This window comes from Uloborus diversus, chromosome 1 (genome assembly GCF_026930045.1).
Source record: "Uloborus diversus isolate 005 chromosome 1, Udiv.v.3.1, whole genome shotgun sequence".
NCBI lineage: Eukaryota > Metazoa > Arthropoda > Arachnida > Araneae > Uloboridae > Uloborus > Uloborus diversus.
Window position 1 is genome coordinate 163,646,404 of NC_072731.1, and position 20,755 is coordinate 163,667,158.

The following is a 20,755-nucleotide window of genomic DNA, read 5'->3' on the forward strand; positions in this document are numbered from 1 at the left end:
TTCCATTTTTTATTTACAACATGAGAATATATTGTTACAAATTTCGTAAATAGTTACTATTTTTATGTTGATACGTGCTTAATATGTTGTAATCTTGCTAAATTTGTCGTTTATTTCATTAATGTTCGCTCAAAATTATCGTTCTTGAAATTTTAACTGTATGTTGACTTTGCCTGCTATTCTCCATTCTGTACCTCAGAGCCAGACTGACTAAATCCAAAAATTGAGATTTTCCGTTTAATAGTATAATGTATGTAAAAGCCTATTCCGCATCGAGCCATGTGAACGTTATTCCTTAAAAATATTCTTTTCAATTTTTTACCAGGGTCAAAAGAATGCATGTCCCATCATTTGCATGAGACAGAAAAAAAATTCTCCTCTCTCTTGTAAAATGACCATGATGTGACTTACGTCCTTCTGCCTTTGAGCGGGGCCGTCGCGAAAGTAGACGGAGAACAGCTCCGCTGATTCTGAAAAGAGAAGAAGCTGCGGAGCTGGCTGCTTTTCATTTGTCGCGCCATCCCTAATCTGAGGTTCAGCATTTATCATTGCGTCTGAGGCCTTAGCGGTAAATTTAAGAGATATCGCCAATTTAGCACCATTTTTGGCACCAAATTTGGCGAGAAATTGCCAAGTGTCGCCAAACGGCGACATTTCGTGACATTTTGAACCTAACATGTGACCAGTATTTCAAAACTAATATAACTTAATGGATAACCCCCCCCCCCCTCAGCAACCTCTAGAATTTGTAGTAGAGTATTCCTGAAAAGTGCTGAAATATTCTTTCAATGCTATGTGAGGTTATTTGCTGCGAAGTTTGTCATTCTAGTTTTGACGATCAACTGTGTTCTGGAGAGTTTGTTTTAGATCTGTTATTGCGAAGCCTTATGCGCTTAGTGTTTTTGCTATTTGGATGTAAATACGTGTTTACCGTAGTGGAGTGTTTAATGATATTTCCATAATTGCTGTGGATATTTTAGGAATTTTCAACGAATTTCTTTTACATATTTGAAAATAAATTTCCTGCGTTTTTGCAAGAACTCTGTCAGTTAAATAATTTCTTGAAGTGTGTCGAACTCGTAACAATATCAATAAACCGGCAGAAAACAAGTACACTTTCATACCATTTTCACTTTCATACCATTTAGTAGTTGAAAGAAAATAGTAATTTATTTTTTTGTGTGGGGGAGGGAGGATCTGGGAAGAAATAAAGGATTATTTCCTTGATTACTTAAATCTTTTTAATGCAAAATAATAATGTTAGTATTGAGTGAGCTGTTACTTTTTTGGTCGCACATGATTATGATTTCAATTGATTACGATTATGACTTACCGTGCATTTTTTACCCATGAGCATGTTTTTGGCAGAAGTTGAACATTTAAATTCGAAGAAACAGTTAAATTTCATATTTTACTGATCTTTGATGGCACTTTAATCATTTAACATCAGGGCCTGATTATCCATGGTCCAGCGGGTTCATGAACCTGGGCACCACAATTTTAGGGGCACCAAAATAGGATAAATTTCTTTCTTTCTGCACTTTTTTTCTTTTATAACTACAACTGCGAAAATGTACGGATTATCTTGCAAGAGGGGCAACAAATTTTTCCTGCACCTGGGGACCACTTTGGCTTGATCGGGACCTGTTAACAATATGTTTCATCGGAAGTGTAGTTTTGGGAAGCATTCAACATTTCTAATGGCGTTTATACTCGTATGGATAAGTGCGCTAGAATTAAATAATGTAAAATTATTTTCACTATAAAACCGTATATTTACCGTCAGTTTTTTTTTCTTTTCTTTTCATTTCAATTCGTCAAACCGTTTGTCTCAATTAATTTCAATTATTTCCACAATAAAAGTGTTTTTCCGCTTACGCTTATGTATTTTTAAGAGTTAAAAATATATTTGAAAGGTTTGGAGCCTAAGCAAAATCAGAAGGAGAGGAATCTCATGTAAAAAAATAGATGCTGGCATGTTGAAAAATTGATTAGATTGGTTCTGTTCAAACTTCCTGTTCCTAGTTCAAGCATTGTTTCAAAAGTTTTAAGTATAGTGTGGCTCTCATACGTTGAGCTATGAATTGGCCAATGTTTCCTTTTTTAAAGGGAGTTCGAGGAAACAAATGACGGTCTATTGGTGTGAATTTGAGTGGAATACTTTTGAAAAAACTGTTACGAATGTAATCCAATTCAAGTCAGCACCAATTACTCTGCCTTATTATTATTACCCCAAAAAGAGGTAAACATTGTCAAAGTCATAGCTCAATTTATCAAAGTCACACTATAGGACTTTCCACAAAATGGAGTCAAGACTGATTTTGATGAACACAAAGGCTTTGAATAGTTTAAAAACTCTTTACAAATATGCTCATATTGTTGTTTATATATGTACAAGTTCCTCAGATAGAAGTTCAGATGCCTGCTTTCTGTATGGCATCCCCAAAGACGCATTGAGGAATAGTTTTGGAATACTGTAGAAATGGTGAGTAGAGCTCTGTTTTCATACCACACTGTCTATGCTGCCATAGCAGGAAGACATCAAAGATGGTGTCAAAGTTTCTGCACTTGCCAGCGGTGGTAAGTTTTTCGCCCTTCTTGCTGCTCTGAAAAATAAAAAAAAAAGATATTGTGAGAAAAAATTGGGCCTGATAACTGAAGTAACTTTTGAAAATATGTCCTACTGGTGCAAGTTAATCACAGGTTTAATTCTACACTGTGCTCACGGAAAAGATCAACAGTATCGAAAGTAAACTAACAGGTTGCAAGGAGGTTTGCCACTGATTTTCTTAATAAAACAAAAGTAAACTAATACCATTCTCCTTCAACTTGATGGCACCAATTTGTTCTTGTTCAAGTCAAACACGTGGTTGACATTGCCAAATGTCTCATTTGTTTGTTTACATTTAGTATATCTTTCCCGTGAACGCAAAATACAGTCGACTCCCGCTACAACGCGATTCGACTAATGCGAAATGGCTATAACGCGAATTTTTCAAGAGTTACGAATTTTAGAGCTAACGTGAATTTTTCGTTCACAACACGAATTTTTTAGAAGGAAGTATCGGCTTTGTTATTGGTTACTAAGTATTGATTTCGTGAATGTTATTACCTCCCTCTAAGCATCACTGAGAGCAAAAATTCCCACATCAAACTAATCTACGCATCGAGTTGTTAGAGCATTAAATAACCACTCAGCATCTTTCATTTCTTTTTTTTTTTTTTCATTCTAAATATTAAAGGTGATGAAATATATTGGTATCTTGGTGGTATTTTCGTTTAAACTTTGTGAAGATGGGAAGAAAATGAAAGTTTCTGATTGAAAAAAAAGCTAAGATTCTCGAGATACCTTAACTACAAAACGTCGACGGTAGTTGCGACAATAAATATGATTGAATCTTCCATGCGTATTTTCAATATTTTAGCTTGCAGAGCAGTCTAACAAAGTAAATATTATGAAAATGGAAGTTGCTCTTGTATTATGGATTTAAGAGATCAGGAAGAGGATCTGTTGCCACAAATTAAAACGTTATAAAAGAAAAGGCGAAGCAACCGTATTTAAGAATGTATAACATAAGAATAGCGATCTGATCATAGAACATAATTAACCATTATCTTCATTTTTTAACTCATAAATATGTTACTGTATCTACTCTACAGTATTATTATAGTGCTGCATTTTTATTATTACTACATACTGTGCGTACTGTGTTGTTTTATTTTATGTCATTCTTTCCCGTTGATCATTCATTATGTGCATCTTAAAGTATTTCATGTTGAATAAAACAGTTTTTTATTTTTTTAAATTCAATAAAAGTTTAGTTTTTTATGTAAAAAACTGTAGTGTATAGTTGAGGAATGCTTTAAACTATATTGAGAGGTGTTTATAAAAGTCTAAAAGAATTTGGTATGCTTTTTTTAAAAAAATGTATACATATATTTTTCCACAACGCGAAATTTCGACTTACGCGAGGAGTCTTGGAACGCATCCCTCGCGTAAGTCGGGACTCGACTGCAATAGCAAAAATGTTATAAAAGTTGAGGGATATAACACTCTTTGGGAAAAACAGGCCACTTTATGAGATAAGTCAAAGATAATACACCTCGATATTTCAATCGTTAAAGTACGTAATTTCATTCCTTACTCATATTAAAATGAACCGAACCAGTGGCATGACTTTGACATCTCAGTGTGTGTGTTACCAGTACTACATAAAATGTCGAATTTCATGTATTATTGGTAATATAAGGAGTATTTCAAAATGAAATGAAATATTCAAAGCAACAAGCTGGCACAAAATCATTTGATAATGGTAAAACAACTAAAATTCTTGAAATGTATCCATTCAACGGCAAACTACATAGTTGTATAGTACTAATAACCTATTTATTATTGTTATTTTTGAATGGTACTATTTATATAAATCATTAACTAAATTGTACGCCGTTATCGATGCAAGCTGAATATAGGTTCTCCCCTCCCTTCATCTTTTTTTTTTTTTTTACAAAATACCTTTGTGCGCGATTTTAAATTTCAAATGAATAACAAATTTCCTTAGTCTTCAGTTTTTTTTTCCGATCCCTTGGACGTGATAGTGATTGCAATACCGGTTTACCAAATACCGGTATTTGGAGCTATTTTTCAATTCCGCAATACCGGTATTTGCTGAGGTAGAATACCAGTATTTTCGGTATTATCTAAAAATAATGAATAGTTTTAGATTAAAGAATTTTCAATTTAACTAATTAGATATCTACTGTTTAATTTTTACTTCAATAGATTGATTTTGGTACTGTCTTATCGAAAAAGAAACGTATATTTAAAATAACAGTAGATATTTAATTAGTTAAATTGAAAACTCTTTAATCGAAAGCTATTTATCATTTTTAGATAACACCGAAAATACCGGTTTTCTACTTCAGCAAATACCGTTATTACGAAATTGCAAAATAGCTGCAAATACCGGCATTCGGTACACAGATATTGCAATCACTTTTTGTGATGTTTTAAACATTTGCAAAGAGGTAAGGCATAATCAGTTGGAACATATTTTTTTATTTTTTAGAAATTTACATAATTGTAAAGAATTTTGAAAATAAAATGAGAAAAAAAAATAATAAAATAAAATAACAAGATAAAATGCATTGTAAATTTCAAATTCTTAACAGTATCACCGGCCTGTATGAATTCAGTAAGAATATTTATAACTGCGGGATTTTTTTTCACTAAAATGAGTTCCTGGCTTAGAGACGATTATGTTTTTTGCTATCATTGATTTTTTAGTATGGTATTTGTTCCTTCATTTTATATTTGTTCGCAATAAATAAATAATGCACTTTTTAACCGACCTCAAAAAAGGAGGTTATGATTTCGTATTGCGGCTTTTTATGTGTGTTTTCGAATTATGCCAACACTACTGGACCGATTTGAATTTTTTTTTTTTTTTGTTTGGAGGGGTATACTTCCCAGATGGTCCCATAGTAATTTGGTCTGGATCTGATAAGGGGTCCCGGAGAAATCCAAGAAAATTTAAATTTCATAAGTCATGGTCACGTGGTCTTGCTGTGATCGGTGTATCTTGACCTAAGGTTTTGGCTTTCTCTTGAACGATATTTAATTCTCGGGGCACATGGATGATTAATTTTCTCAACGCTGCGCCGCATGGTAATTTTTTATTATAGGTGTTACTAATGTATTTATTACTGCGTAGCAAAGCAGTAAATTAAATATATTTTGCTACTTTAATAGTTGAATCAACTACCTTAATATTTTATTTACTAATAAATAACTTTATTTAGGCACTAAAATATAAAGTTCTTTATTTAATACTCCAATTTTTAAATATATTTAGTGTTCAATTGGGGGGGGGGAATTGAATACAGAATACCCCTCCCCCACGTTTAATTTATATTCTTTAATAATATACATTATAAGTGTGTATGATTTCTGAAATTTGACCAATATTCTGGATTTACTATTTCAAGATGCCGCCAGTTCAATTTGAAATTAGGGTTACATTAATTAGCAGGCTTCAAAAAAAGGAGGAAGTTCTGAACTCGTCGGATTTGTTTTTGCTTTGTACAATGTTCCATAAGTACTCGAAGACACCTGTACCCAGGGACGTGCACAGGGAGGGGGGAGGGGCACCTGTTGGCCCTGGCCCGAGCCTGGAGGAGGCCCAATATTTTTGTAACTAACGGTGAAATATAGGGGTAAACAATATGGAGAGGGGCCCGGAAAAGTCATTTGTGATGGGCTCCAAAATTTCTGTGCACGCCCCTGCCTGTACCGGTAAGGAAAAGTCTTTTTTTTTTGTTTGAAACAGCATAATTCCTCGGCGGTCTAATGTTAATCAATTTCAGGTTTGATGAAATTGAGGGAACTCATTAAATATCATACTCACATTTAAATCGATTTGTACTTTATTAACTTTGTAGATCGTCTCACTTAGTGAACCGGGTTTTATGCTTTTTTTTTTGTTTAGTGGTGGTTTTGTTTAGGGGTGGTCTAACTTAGGTTCCAAATCTTTGATTTACTCTATTTGTTCTTTAGGGAAAAGTTAAGGGTAAAACAATAAATTTCATGCAATATCCCTCACAAACGATTAAATGTAAAACTAATTGATAAACAAAGGCCATAAAACAAAGGTTTATACTTCTTTACCTATAGTTAAAGAAAGTACTAAATATATATATTGTTAAGAGTAATGATAATGAAAATTTTGAATTAAAGATTCTCTGAAGCAAACATAAAATTCATTTTAGTGGAACTTTTAATCTTTATTTATAATGGGGCCGTGTGAAGGAACATGCGACTTTCATCATTTGACTTACATGACACTAATTGCGAAACATAAATTACAATTTACAATATTACAATTCTAAAATTTACAATTTTACAAATTTAAACTTAAAAAGATTTTTTTTTTAAGTGACTCGTGCATTTGCTTTCGGAAAGCAAACTTTTCTAAAGTTGAACAAATGATGAAGACAATTTTTTTTTCTCGCCGTGTTATTTACACCGCTAAAAAGCAAAAAATAAATTATTTTTAAATAAAAAAAAAAACCGCCTTCAAAAAATACCCAAGAACTAAAAAGCAAAAAATAACTGATTACACTTACATTCTATTTCCTACCAAGACATAGAAATGAAATTTATTTTACAATTCCAGTACAAAAATCAACTAAACTAAACACCGAATTATAAAATAAACACTGATTTAAATTACTATACGATGAATTATTTTAAATACCTAACTAATTATATACGATCTCTTAATTTTTAATAAACTTTTGAAGTCGGGGCCTCCAATAAACTACTATCTAACGTAACTGAGTAGGTTTAATTTTAAAGACTAATTTCGCGTAGTTAAAGTAGAGTTTAATTCAGGTTTCGGTGGGTTGTCAGTTTGATAACTGTACAAAATAATAAAATATGGCGACAAAACATTTTTTCATAAATTCCTCATACCGGTATTAATACTGGCATTTCGGTATCACGTTAAAAAAATACTGAATATCGGTATTGCATTTTTGGTCCGGGATTGCAATCCCTAGACGTGAACGATTTTTATGACATTTGTTGACTCCAGGCCAGGAGAGCAATTCAGTGTAGCGGGGATGCCACAGCTATTATTTATTTATTCGTTATTTCTTTATTTACTTTGATACATTGGGTAAACGACACACATGCTCATATATATATATATATATATATATATATATATATATATATATATATATATATATATATATATATATATATATATATATATATATATATATATATATATATATATATATATACACAGTGGCTCCCAAAAGTGTTCGTACACCTACGACTTTCAATGAAATAGGCCATTATCCATAGGTTAGAATTGATATTTCGGAATAATTATTTTAATATAAGATCTATTATCTATTTTTAACAAAACTACATGAAAATTTTTAATAAAACATTAAAACATAATTTTTAAAAAAACAAAAACCAAAAATTGCCGGAAATTTTATCTTACAAAAGTCTTCGTACACTTTGAAAAAATGTCAAAAAATCGGTAAATAATCTAGCTTTTTACAAAGTTATTATTGAGTAGAATATCATGCAGTATCAACAAGAGCTTTTAAACGTTTAGGAATAGATTTCATTGTTTTTTCTTTCTTTTTTTTTGCAATATCTGAGTAAGTGTTCAGCCGCTCTTCGAGTCTTACTGTTTCTAGTTCGCTTTTCGTTTCAATGGTGTATTTTCGTAATCTAGCCGCCAGATATCTCCAAATATGTTCCATTAAGTTAAAATCTGGCGATTGAGGAGATATTTCTAAGTTTAAGGACAAATTTTGAGGCACCAAACGCAAACGTGTACTTCTTATCGTTATATTGATAAAAAACAAAGTTGTTTCCGATTACCAAATTTTGGGCTAATTGTTTAAAATTGTTTTTTAAAATATTTAAATGAACAGCATGATTCATTATTTCTTCTAAAAGTTCTAAATTTCTAAGTCCTGATGCAGTTATGCATCCTCACACACGAACACTTTCACCGTCCTGATTAACTGATCCAGCTAAATTCTTAAGATTAAATTCCTCATTTTTTCTTCTTTTGACAGATATACAACAATTTAAGCCAAAATATTGAATTTATTTTCATCTTTAAGTAAGACGTTGCTCCAAAACGTTTTGAGCTTATTTATCATTGATTTTACGATGGATAGCGTAAGCTTACTGTTTTTTGCACGAACAAGAAAATTTCTGCGTGAAGAGGTCATCTTTAATCCAGCTAATCCGAGAACTTGAGGAGCAATTTTAGGTGAAAATTAAACATAAAATGTTTCATTCAATTCTGCAGAAACTTTTTCAGCACTCAAATGTGTATTTTTCATAATTTTTTTAACTGTAAACCTCCGATCACGCTTTGTTAAGTTTGCCAGTTGACCTTTTCTTACCTTGTTTTCGATCCGATTCTTGTCTTAAAAGCATTTAATCAAGCACTTCACTACAGAATGGTATAAATTAGCTAATTTAGAGACATTTTAAACCAATTTATGTCTACTGTGATGAGAAAAAATCAAATTTCGAATCGTGTTTGTTGTTTTCTACGCATACCTGCCATTTAAAAATAATAAGCAGAATATTAAGGAATAAATAAACAAAAAAATAAAGGCAAATGACTTTACAGTGTCATTAAAATGCAAAAACAATAAAAAAAACCACATATGATAATTTTAATCATGAATTTATTCGAAAATATTTCAGTGTACGATGACTTTTGTGGCGCATTTTTTCTCTGTCTCTTTGTTTTTTGACAAATTTCAAAAATAAAATCTGGCAATATTTTGAAGAAAACTGCTGGGTTTTATTCAGAATGGCATAGGAATGCTGTGAAAAAAAATTGGACTTCATATTCGAATTCAGTTATGCGTTATTTTGGTTTTACTACAAAATTTCAAGGTGTACGAACACTTTTGGGAGCCACTGTATATATATATATATATAAATCTCGTGTCACGATGTTTGTTCGGGGTAAACTCCGAAACTACTCAATCGATTTTCATCAAATTTCATACTTATATGTCATTTGGTCCAACTTAAAAGATAGGATAGTTTTTATAATTTTTTATTGCTATTTTAATATTAACTATACAATAATAGTGTGAATTAATTGTTTAGTTCTAAAAATTCTTAATAGATGACGATCTAAGTTAATTAATGGATATAACTCTAACATTGTAAATCTTACTGCCAAAAACACTATGATAAAAAAAAAAAACTCAGAAATGTTGCTTAGAATTTCCATATAACGTTTCGGGATATTACAGGTAAAATTCACTTCATGTAAAAATCAACTATATTTTTCAAAACGTTTCCTTGAATTGCTACCAATTGCAGATTTCACACCGTTGTGAAAAATATTTTCTCCACCAGTATCAAGAGTAAATAAACGTATTTAATAGGTGCATCGGTTTCAGATCGATTACTTTTCGTCTAGATTGCCTCAGCACCTAATGAGAGCGACAAGACTTCTGGATCTCGAAGAATTGCAGAGCAGTTACATTCGAGCTGCATGCTTGAGAGTCTGTCTTCGCGTTGGCAATGCGTGCATTAATGCTTTCAGAGCTTTCTTGGAAAAGCATGAAGGTTCCAGGTTATCATATTAAACCTACGTTAGGCTTCTCTGAAGGTGCCAGATTCATAACTGGCGTTAACCAAGAAGACTATAAATTCTTCGAAAATATTCCAGGTTAATTTCTGGAAGGTTAATGAATTGATGCGGAAAATAATTATTTTCTTTCTTTTTTTTCCCAAGAGATTTTTAATATCATAAATTCTTTCAAAGATTACATTTTTTAGATGGTAGACGAACAGCCCATTCAGCTTTAAAGTTGCTTATTAGGTATTCTTAACAAACAAAACGCAATGTGTAACATTAAAGAAAAAAAACGCGGAATGGCTGTAGTGTTGCAAGAGAGTGAAATTATAATTTGAGATACGTGTACTATGGGCTCATGAGAGTGCATTCATTCGAAGCACATCATAGGATTATGCAAGATTTGAACGGCAACGATAAACTTTTAGGCGACATTGTCTGAATATTGTCTGGGGACTTCCGGCAGACATTGCCAGTTATTCCGATGAAATCAACGCATGTTTAACTAAAATTGTCGTTTTTATAGCGTAATATCGAGATAATGCGATTGGCAATGAACATGCGAGTATAAACGCAAAATGATCTAATCGCACAAATATTTTCTAAGCAATTGCTGGGTATTGGAAACTGTGAAATTGAATTGTATCAAAATATACAGTACAAGAAATAGCCAGACAATTTCTACACTGCCGTTGAGATGAAAAAAGAGCTAATTGAGAGTCTATTCCCGGATAAATTTTATTTTTTTTTTAAATCATAATTGCCTCTGTAATCGCGCTGGTTTTGTAGCAAAAAACGTTGATTCAGACGCAATAAACTTTTAGACACAACAGTTGTTGCCCGGTAATTTGAAGTCATTTAAATCAATCGATAGAATTGTGGATGAGAACGAATTCGTACAGTTTCAAACTGAATTTTAAATTCTCTTAATATACCAGGAATGACACCACACAATCTCCAGTCAAAAATTTGTTCACCAATTAATCTTCTTCAAAATTTAAACTCATCTAGAATTTGCAAATTTACACGTATAATTATCAAAAGGATCACCGAAAATGTTCTTGAAGCAACAATTTTGACGGGGAAGTTTAAATGAGAAATCATCCTGCTGCCGTGCATTGCATTAATAGCGTAAGAATCTCCAATACAGTTCAGAATGCTTCATTTTCCGCTTCGCTTAGCTTTCGCAATGACCAAAAATTCGGTTTAAACTTGGAAAATAGGTTTTTCTCCCATTGGCAACTACATGTCACCTGCTCACGAGTGGAAAACCGTCAAATCTATTCGTGTTAGTAAAATACAGATTTACCAAAAATGGTATGAACAAATTAGGACAAAGGTAATTTTTAATTTTAATAATTTAAAATAATCGAAACAATAGTTCGAAATCAATGTTATCTACCTTATTTATAAAATTCCATTTTTATAGCTTATTTGTTTATTTTGTATATTTTGTGAGAAGTCATTGATTAAAAGCTATATTTAAAGCTCAGATTAATAAAATGTACATACAAAATTGTATGTTGGTTAATGCTTAATTCCAACCATTCCGGTACTACAACAATCGGATATTCAAGTCATTTTGCACGTTTGGCCGAAGTAAGTACTTACTAAATTTACCAAACATTAGTATAGTAAGTAATGCTTTTACAATAGAAAATTTAGTTATTTTTTATTAAATTTAATAAGTTCCTACTTCGGCCAAACACGGTCATTCTCAATTCCCTGTGATTTAAAATCGACTGAACTTTTTCCATCTTTGTTAAAAATATTAATTTGATCGTTTAAAACTATGAGTAAACATTATTTCTATTCTCAGTCACAGCAACGCGTGGCTGGGTCAGCTAGTATATATATATATATATATATATATATATATATATATATATATATATATATATATATATATATATATATATATATATATATATATATATATATATATATATATATATATATATATATATATATATATATATATATATACAATGAAACCTCCCTTAACGGACACTCCCGAATAATGGACACCTCTAATTAACGGACATTTTTGCAAGTCCCAGTCCCTCAATATAGGCCATTCCATGTAATTCACTCTGAATAACGGACACTCCGAATAACGGACAGACACAAAAAATTTCCCTAGCGATCTTAGCACTTTCGGTTTTTTTTTTCTTTTCACAGAATATCTTAGTAACTGCTTGCCTTACAAAGCTTTTCATCCTCCACAACTGATATCCCCCCCCCCCCCGTCATTTCCTTATCACTGTTTCTTGGAATTAAAAGGGTGGTAATGGGCAGAGGCAGCGATTGGGGCTTAAAAGTTGGGGGCAGAAAAAAAAACAACTAAAAGCCATGGTACTTTTTTGGGGCAGCAAAAAATGAAAAAGAAAAGAAAAAGTCATAATTTTGTTACGGCTAGTTTTGAGAGTATTCAAGCAGATAAGTGAAAACTGATGTCAGTCTAACAATAAAAGTACGTTTTTCTTAAGATTTTAATGAATTTTATACACAATAACTATTCAAAAGTTAAGATAAAAAAAAGAGGAAACTGGGCGCTTTTTCTAACTAAGGCTCTCGGGAGATGCAATTAAGCAGACCGGCGCCGGTAGTAGTCGGCTTGATGGCGCCGTGGTTTCGTTTTGTTGATTAATTTTTAGACATGAAAAAGATTTGCCCATATTCAAGGTCATATTGGCAACTGTCAATCACGCAATAGTGATACTCGAGATAAAGTAAATAAATTAACCATAAAAAGTGGGGGGGGGGGGGGAGGGGGGTTGCTGCGCCGAATCGCCGCCGTTGGTAATGGGATATTCATACCCTGAGATGAATTGAGAGGCAAGCGAACCTGCTTTTCATGCAGCAATCGTAGCTTTGCAGTTGCAAACTTTCCTAAAGGCGTGTTGATTTAGTTGATTTTTTTTGTGTGACAATATTATTTGAGTTTTAAAATGGCAACTAAAAGATAGAGACTGACATTGAAAGAAAAAATTAATGTTTTGGATGTTGCCGAAAAAGAAAAAATAAGTGTGCGTTGTCTTGCCGATCGTTTTCAAGTTGGGAAAACTCAAATCAGCGAAATTTTAAAAGATAAAGACGAAATTAGAAAATTGTGGATTGTAAGTTCGAATGAAAATTTAAAAAATGTAAAGTTTCGCAAAACAGAAACCAGTGAAATCGACGAGGTTGTCATGAAATGGTTCAGAGCTGCTCGTGCAAAGAACGTCCCAATAAGCGGGGTATTACTCCAAGAGAAAGTCGGAGAAGTCGGGAAAACTTTGAGGATAGACTCTTTTAAGGCATCAAATGGATGGCTTGAAAAATCCGAACACGGCACAACATTTATTTTAAATCCATTTGTGACGAAAAACAAATTAATTACACTTGACGTAAAATGTAGTAAACCTTTCGCAATTGTTTCGATTGTGTTCTACAAAGGGAACAACAGCCCATTTTGAAAAAGGTAAGTAGTTCCTCCTAATAGCGGACACCTCCCAATAACGGACAAAACTTCTAGTCCCTTGACTGTCCGCTATTCGGAGGTTTCACTGTATATATATATATATATATACTTTTTTTTTTCATTTATTTAAAGACAAAGAAAGACATTTTTCTCCTGTATTCAGTTACAAAAAATACACACGTGTCGTAAAAAATATAATTCCAGAATCATCGAGTTTCCGTTCATCTAATTCTTTTCAGCAAATGACACATCAAAATGTTCAACTACCTCATCCGTTGAAGTTCCTACATCTTAAACACATATTCGCTCCATTGTTCTTCGAACATCGCTTTATCCTAGTTCATTCGAGGGCGGGAGGGAATAGCCCTCTGATCTATCGATTTCCGACACGAAACATTGCTTCTATCTATATGCGTAAAAGCGTGTACCCGCCAAGCAAAAAACAAAGAAAGATGGACATAAAGTATATCGGTATCTCGTACTTAGATCCTGAACACGCATTTGGTTAATGGAACTTTCTGGATCTGGTAAACATCACCTCCTCCCCCCCTTCTACAGTTGAATCAGACGATCACGTGAAAGGAAAGTTTCTCGACGAATCCGACACTCGTTGTTCGTTCCCTTCGGACAAATCAATCAGAGAAAATCCGGAAATGTATTTCACGATCAAGAGGAGAAAAAGTTCATTCCATGTTTTCGGTTTAATGTTTCTCTGTTTCATATTTCCTCACTGTCGGATGTTCTGGCACCCTGATGCCTTTTATGAAAACAAAGCAGTTTATATCTTATGGGTATTTTTTTTTTTTTTTTTTGTAAAGGAACAAAAAGAAAAGAAAAGGATAAGTAAAGAAAGAAAAGTAATGCGAAACGTGATTAAGACCAGTAATTAAAAACTTTTTTAAAGTATGTGAGCGACAAATGCGACAAATGTATGAATATGCAAAAGAAAGTGATAAATGTAAGAATATGTTTAAAAAAAGTGATAAATATTGAGTCATTAAACTAAAATAGTAGAGTCCCGAAAACCCGGTATTTTATTACCTGGCAGTCCGGAAAACTTGGCCACACCTTAGCACGACGAAAACCCCTGATCTCAGACCCTTTCAAGATCCCACACTCTTTTGTCTCGCGTGTCGCGACCCCTCTCTCTCTCTCTCCCCCTCCCTCGGCTAGTTAATTTTCATGTAGTGAGGGCTCTATAACTTCATGAAGTACGTACTTTTGATTTGTTTAAGCATATCTGAGCAGTATATTCTCTGTCTGAATCTCAAGCAAGCAATACGTACAACTACAGTATTGTATTTTCTGAAGAAACTCTCGTAATTGTTCTTTTTTTTTTTTTTTTTTTAACTTCATTCCTGATAAGTTATCAGGGTCGGGTATTAATTGCCGAGTTATCATGGTGTTAACTCGGCAATTTCACTATCTAAGCCACCTTTCAGTATCATTATTGGGCTAGTTTTTGGGGATTCTACGGTATAACAAAAATACATATTTAATCACCCGCATGCACACTACTAGGCTTCGTCATTAGACTAGGCTTCGTAAGAAGCCTATTAATGATCCATCCCTTTTGGGACTACCTTGACGTCGGGTTAAAACTTGCTTCTTCCTTGATTGGAGGAACCTTTTTTTGCAAACTCGCTGAAGAGACTTCATTTTGTTCTTAAGAGTACTATTTGTTAAAAAAATATCTGATACCGATGTTGAAAATAATTCGGCTTCTGATGCCCAACATTGCTGCAAATGAATCACAATTGAAAGGAGCTGAAGTTATAAATAAATGGAAATGCATTCGCACTTCTGAATTTTTTAACACTTTCTTGTGCCTTAGAACTAAAACGTTTTTTCTTAAGTCTATTCAGTAATAAGCCAAAGGAAATGATGGTGAAAGCAGACTTTTCAGTTCGAACTAGATTTTAATACTCTAATAATTAGCTTAAGTTTTTTACTAGAAATAAAAATTTTCTCCATAGATACATTTTAAAAAGTATGTTTTCTTTTATTCAATCGAAGTATAAAAAATATGCCTTGAAAACATTGCTCTTCTTTTTCTTGTCTATTTTCTTTTTTTTAAATTCCCAAGTAGTTCACTTTTCCGACAGCGCAACTCTTGTAAAATATGTATAAAAAGCAAATGTTTATAGTCTGCTTCAAGGAGGATATTACGCACGTGCAGAAAAAAGTTATTGCCAATTTAGATGGTTTTAGCTGAGCGTTTGAAAGAGCGTGGTGCTGCGATAAGAAGCTGTAAGAGCATTTCAGGTAGCAAGTTTTGCTATGATTTGACTTTCCCTCACCCTGTATAATTCTTTAATTTTCTGGAAAATACTTGTTTTAGTTTAAGCAGTTCAGTTATCGCTAATGGAATGCTGAAATGTACGTAATAGATAGTCCGAATGTTTCAGAAGTCGGTTCGGAGATTTTGAATACAAAAAGTAACAAGTGAACATATATTTCTTAACACAAAATAGGTTGTGCAGTACACAAATGAGGGAAAATAGAGTTTGAATTTTGAAAGAAATTACAAATACTGCGAGCTCAAGTTTTTGGCATGTAGCATAAACAGAGAAAAGGAAAATGATTATCAGAAATAGACAATAAATTTAAGAACAAGAAAAAAAAGTTGTAAGTAAAATTTTCTAATGCGTGAGCTGAATCTACTATAATATCAAGGTGCTCTAAAAGAGATCTTGTAATCCTCGTATATCTTCACGTTTGAAAACAATTGTGGGGAACCATTATAAAATCCAAAGCTAGTGCAGTCTTTTTTTTTTTTTTAAGTAGTTCAGTTAACGTTTGATTTTACGAAATTCTAATTGATTTTACGAATTATTCGCTAGTGCCGAAAATTCTTCCATCGAAGCAATGAAATTTTCGTTATTTTTACTAACTGGAAATAACAAAAATCTGTTTCACAAACTCGACATTAAAGTCAAAATAGCTCTTTCCCAAGAATTCTAGCACCAAGGAGAGTAACACTTGGAAGAAGGTAATCCCTTTCGTTAAAATTGCCATGTCATCTTCCTCCTTCTTTGCTTTAATTTCAATGAAGAAATAAATTATTTTAAAAGTAGTCGGCGGACATTAATCTTACGAGCTGAATATTTAGATGTATGTATTTAGAAGTAATTATTATTTGATGCAAAACAAAGAATAAAATGTTTACTAATATTGGTAGAACTAGCTACGTCGCCCGGCTTTGCACGGTCCACCTCGAAAATAAAAGTTATGTCAAGTGACGCGTGTTCAACAATCAGGCTTGAACAAAATAAATAAATAAATAAAAATAAAAACAGTAAAATTTTGTGGCAGATTTTGGAAAAATAACCAAAAAGTAAAATTTTAAATCCCCCGATTACAGGAGAAGCCTTTAAAACAAAACTCAGAATTTTATTTGCTCGTATTCGAGACAAAAAATGGCAACAGATCTTTCGTCTCAATAATTTACTTCACGCTATAAATTTTAATAAAAGCATTGTTGCGGAAAGTTGAGATGAAGCACTGAATAATAATTTGAATGGACGAAAGAGCCTTCGAAAAATAGGGATTTTATGTCGAAATCTAAGTGTCATAATTAATATTTATAGTTTTTAGTTGATATATCCGCTAATTATTATCGGAGCATTATGTTAAATAGCCAAACATAAAGAAAAGAAGATTACGAATCCATTGATACCTGGTTCGATGGTCAGCTCACTGTCGTTCGGGAGAAGAAACTTGGACATAGGTACATAGATGACTACATAGATACATACGCTCAGTTTTTAATTATATAAAATTAGACATGAAAATATGCGAACCATTCGTAGTAAGTTTTCGATGAGTTTCGATTCTACGAACTTTTGTGGTCCCAAGGAGCTTGTGAAGTCGAGAGCTAAATGCATTTACAGTCACACCCGGTTGTAACGACACCAATACAACGAAATATCTGTTTCAATGAAATCAATTTTAGGTCTTGATTTAATTTCCATTACTTTGCTTGAATTCCATAACAACAAAATTCCAGTTACAACGAACAAAAATGCGGTCCCTTGGAGTTCTTTGCAACGGAAATCACTGAAAATTTAATATTTTTTCTCTATACTATTCGAAAACTTTTTAAACTTGGTTCAATGTGTTTCTTTTTTTTTAACTTTTTGAAACTTAGCTTGGAAGAAATGTGAAAATTTAAATCATTTTTTTTCTCATAACTATCGATTCATGAAATTTTATTCTTAGGTTGAGAAAATGAAAATGTCTGTAATCATATTGTGAGGAGCTGAGAAGTTGAGCTCCGACTCTGAGAATGTTTACCTCTATTTCGGAAAATAGGGAAGGGTAATTGGCGCTAAGTTGAGTTGAGAAACTTTCTTAGTAGTTTTTCAAAAATATTCCAACTGAAATCCAACCCAATAACACGTCTATTTTTCACTAAACTTCCCTGAAACAGGTAAATATAGTCAAAGTCACAGCTCAACTAGCCAGAGCTGCAGTATACAAAGGTTTACAGATGATGAAACCGTGAGGTTGTTTCGCGTTCGCCAGTTTTGTTGCCAGAATGACGAAAAGTAATTTTTTTTAGCTCCTCATGATGTTACCATCCTTAAACGGATATCAAAAATACCCTGTCGCAAATATACGGTGAGATATTTTTTGAATAATTGGAAGTTTTGTTTTGATTCACCTCGTTTTATGGTAATCATGCTCAGATAAGGTTATCATTCGCAGGATCAAGAACTAATATGACTCTACGAAATTTATTATTAATTAAGATAATATTAATTTAAGATACAATAATATTAATATTAATAAAGAATTCTATTGTGTAGAGTTATTAGACACCCTGTTTTGATAAAATCAGAAGAGACCTGACGCATGAGCAAATTCGAGTAAGGTTTCGCGTTACAATATCGGACAGTACCCGTCATCTCTGTTATAGCATTTTTCAGTTACCCGAACAAAAACACGACTGGTTTAAAATAAAAAAGTATCGATTGAAGTAAATTATTTAAATTAAATTTCTCATTTTTTACCACACTTCATCACTTTAGGATCTTATTTTATACTTATAGATTGTAGGAAAAATACTTCTATCGTAAATTGCATTTCTGGAAGCTATCAATTATTTTAAAAACTTCAAAGATTTTCTCAACAATTGTTTGAATCTTGTTCTCCTCGTTATTTGTCATTCGGCGGCTTAATCCATTTACTTATCGAAAACGTCCTTGAAGAATGTGTCATTCCTACTGCAGGTGTATAACATCCGGAGAAACTTTCTAAGGCTTCATTAGATTTTCAACCACCTGAGCAATTCTTAATCTCATTTCATTTCATTTCATACATCTACTACAAATCAAACTGTATTCTTTTAAATAAATTAATTCAGTTCTTTTCAAACAATGTTTGTATTGATTTTAAGAAAAGAAATGTAAAACAATTAGCGAAAATGGCAATTGAAATATCTTGAAATTTTTTTTAAAAATCCATTTTTAATTTCCATACATTTTTTTAAAATATATTGATGGCGCATTAAATATTTTTAAAAACACTATTTTTGGGTGTTTGAGGAAGCTAGGGTATATCGACAAGGTTTTTATTCTTTTTCCGAAAAGAAAGAAGGAAGAAATATAGATTTATCTTTCTTTGTCTGCTTTGAGAACATATGAAAAGGTTCTTATCAGCAAATAATAGTAAAATAGATGCAAAATGAGAGTTTCTCAGCTTGGATTTGTGTGGTTCTTAGCACTTTGAGGGCCATGAATATAATATATTTTTTTTTCAAAACCTGATTCAAACTAATAAAATTAAAATGCATGCGTAGTAGTATATTGACGTGCAAACTAGGTACTAAAAATGCAATGACACACATATGTTATCGTTCAAGCTCGTTGAAAGATGGTTTTAGAAAACGTATTTTAGCATTCATGAGCACTTACAGGATGTATAAAACTAGTGATTCATTTTCAGAAACTTCTCTCGTACAGGTAATGCTTATGTTTTAATAGAACCCGTTAGAGAGCAGGATTTCGCTGTTTTGGAAAATGTTTTCGCCCTCATTGCAGTCACAGGAAGTAAATGGTAATGGTTCATTTTCAGAAACTTCTCTACCCCAAATAATACTTGCGTTTTCCGAGATCCATGAGAGAGCGAGATTTCACTATATTTTGGTAAATGTGATTTCACAATCGTGGCAGGGGAGAATTTATAAATTTCCCAGCACCGAACCGTTTTGTTGTTCCAGAAAAGCAGTAACGGATCGGCGTTCCAGCACTGCACTTCATTTACTGAAACTCCTTTACTACAGATAAGATTTTGAAAATTATGATTTCATCTTCATGCCAATCGCAAGATGTAGGTACTAATGATTCATTTGCAGAAACTTCTCCTCTACAGATAATGTTTCCGTTTCAAGAGGGCCTAGTTGAGAGTCAGATTTCGGGTTATTCGGATTCTAGTTATGGGAAGTTTCCACAACAGTCTCAAAAGTTTGGAAACCAAAAAACTTCGAAAAAAAAGGAATATTCAAGTTAGTTGCTTCGAGTTATCGAGATCCGACTGCATAAAGTTTCTATTTTAAGTGAGCTTACTAGAAAACAAAATTTCGCTATGTTTAGAAGAATGAGATTCCATCTCCATGTCAATCACAAGGTGTAGGTTAATGATTCATTAATAGCTACATTTTCATTAGAATTGACTGTATGAATCATTACAGAAACTTCTCTACTACACATAATGCTTCTGTTTTAAGATTGTGCATTCAAGTGCAAGATTTCGCTTTGTTTTGGAGACTGATTTCATTCTTGGAAGTCACAAGATGCAAGTACTAATGATTCATTTGCAAAAACTTCTCTACTTCACATAATGCTTTCATTTTAAGATTGGACATTCAAGTGCAGGATTTCGCTATGCTTTGGACGCTGAATTCATTCCTGGAAGTCACAAGATGTAAGTACTAATGATTCATTTGCAGAAACTTCTCCTCTACAAATGTTTCCGTCTCAAGGGGGACCAGTAGAGAGTCAAATTTTGCTATTGTTTGAAGAATGTGATTCTATCTTTATATCAATACTAAGGTGTAGATACAAATGATTTATTTGCATAAACTTCTCTACTGCAGATAATGTTTCCGTTTTAAGAGAGCTTTTAGAGTAGAGCAAGATTTCGCTAT

General features: G+C 32.7%; 1 protein-coding gene across 2 annotated transcripts in view; it reads right to left on the reverse strand.

Annotated features, from left to right (window-relative positions):
• Nucleotides 1-898: 898 nt before the first annotated feature.
• Nucleotides 899-20,755, reverse strand: part of LOC129222678 (uncharacterized) — a 46,349-nt gene continuing 26,492 nt past the window's right edge. For both annotated transcript variants that reach the window (XM_054857212.1, XM_054857219.1), the window contains exon 4: nucleotides 899-2,606. In XM_054857212.1, coding sequence (XP_054713187.1) covers nucleotides 2,504-2,606 — 103 coding nt within the window. In that variant the 3' untranslated portion in view covers nucleotides 899-2,503. The remainder of the gene's footprint in view (nucleotides 2,607-20,755) is intronic.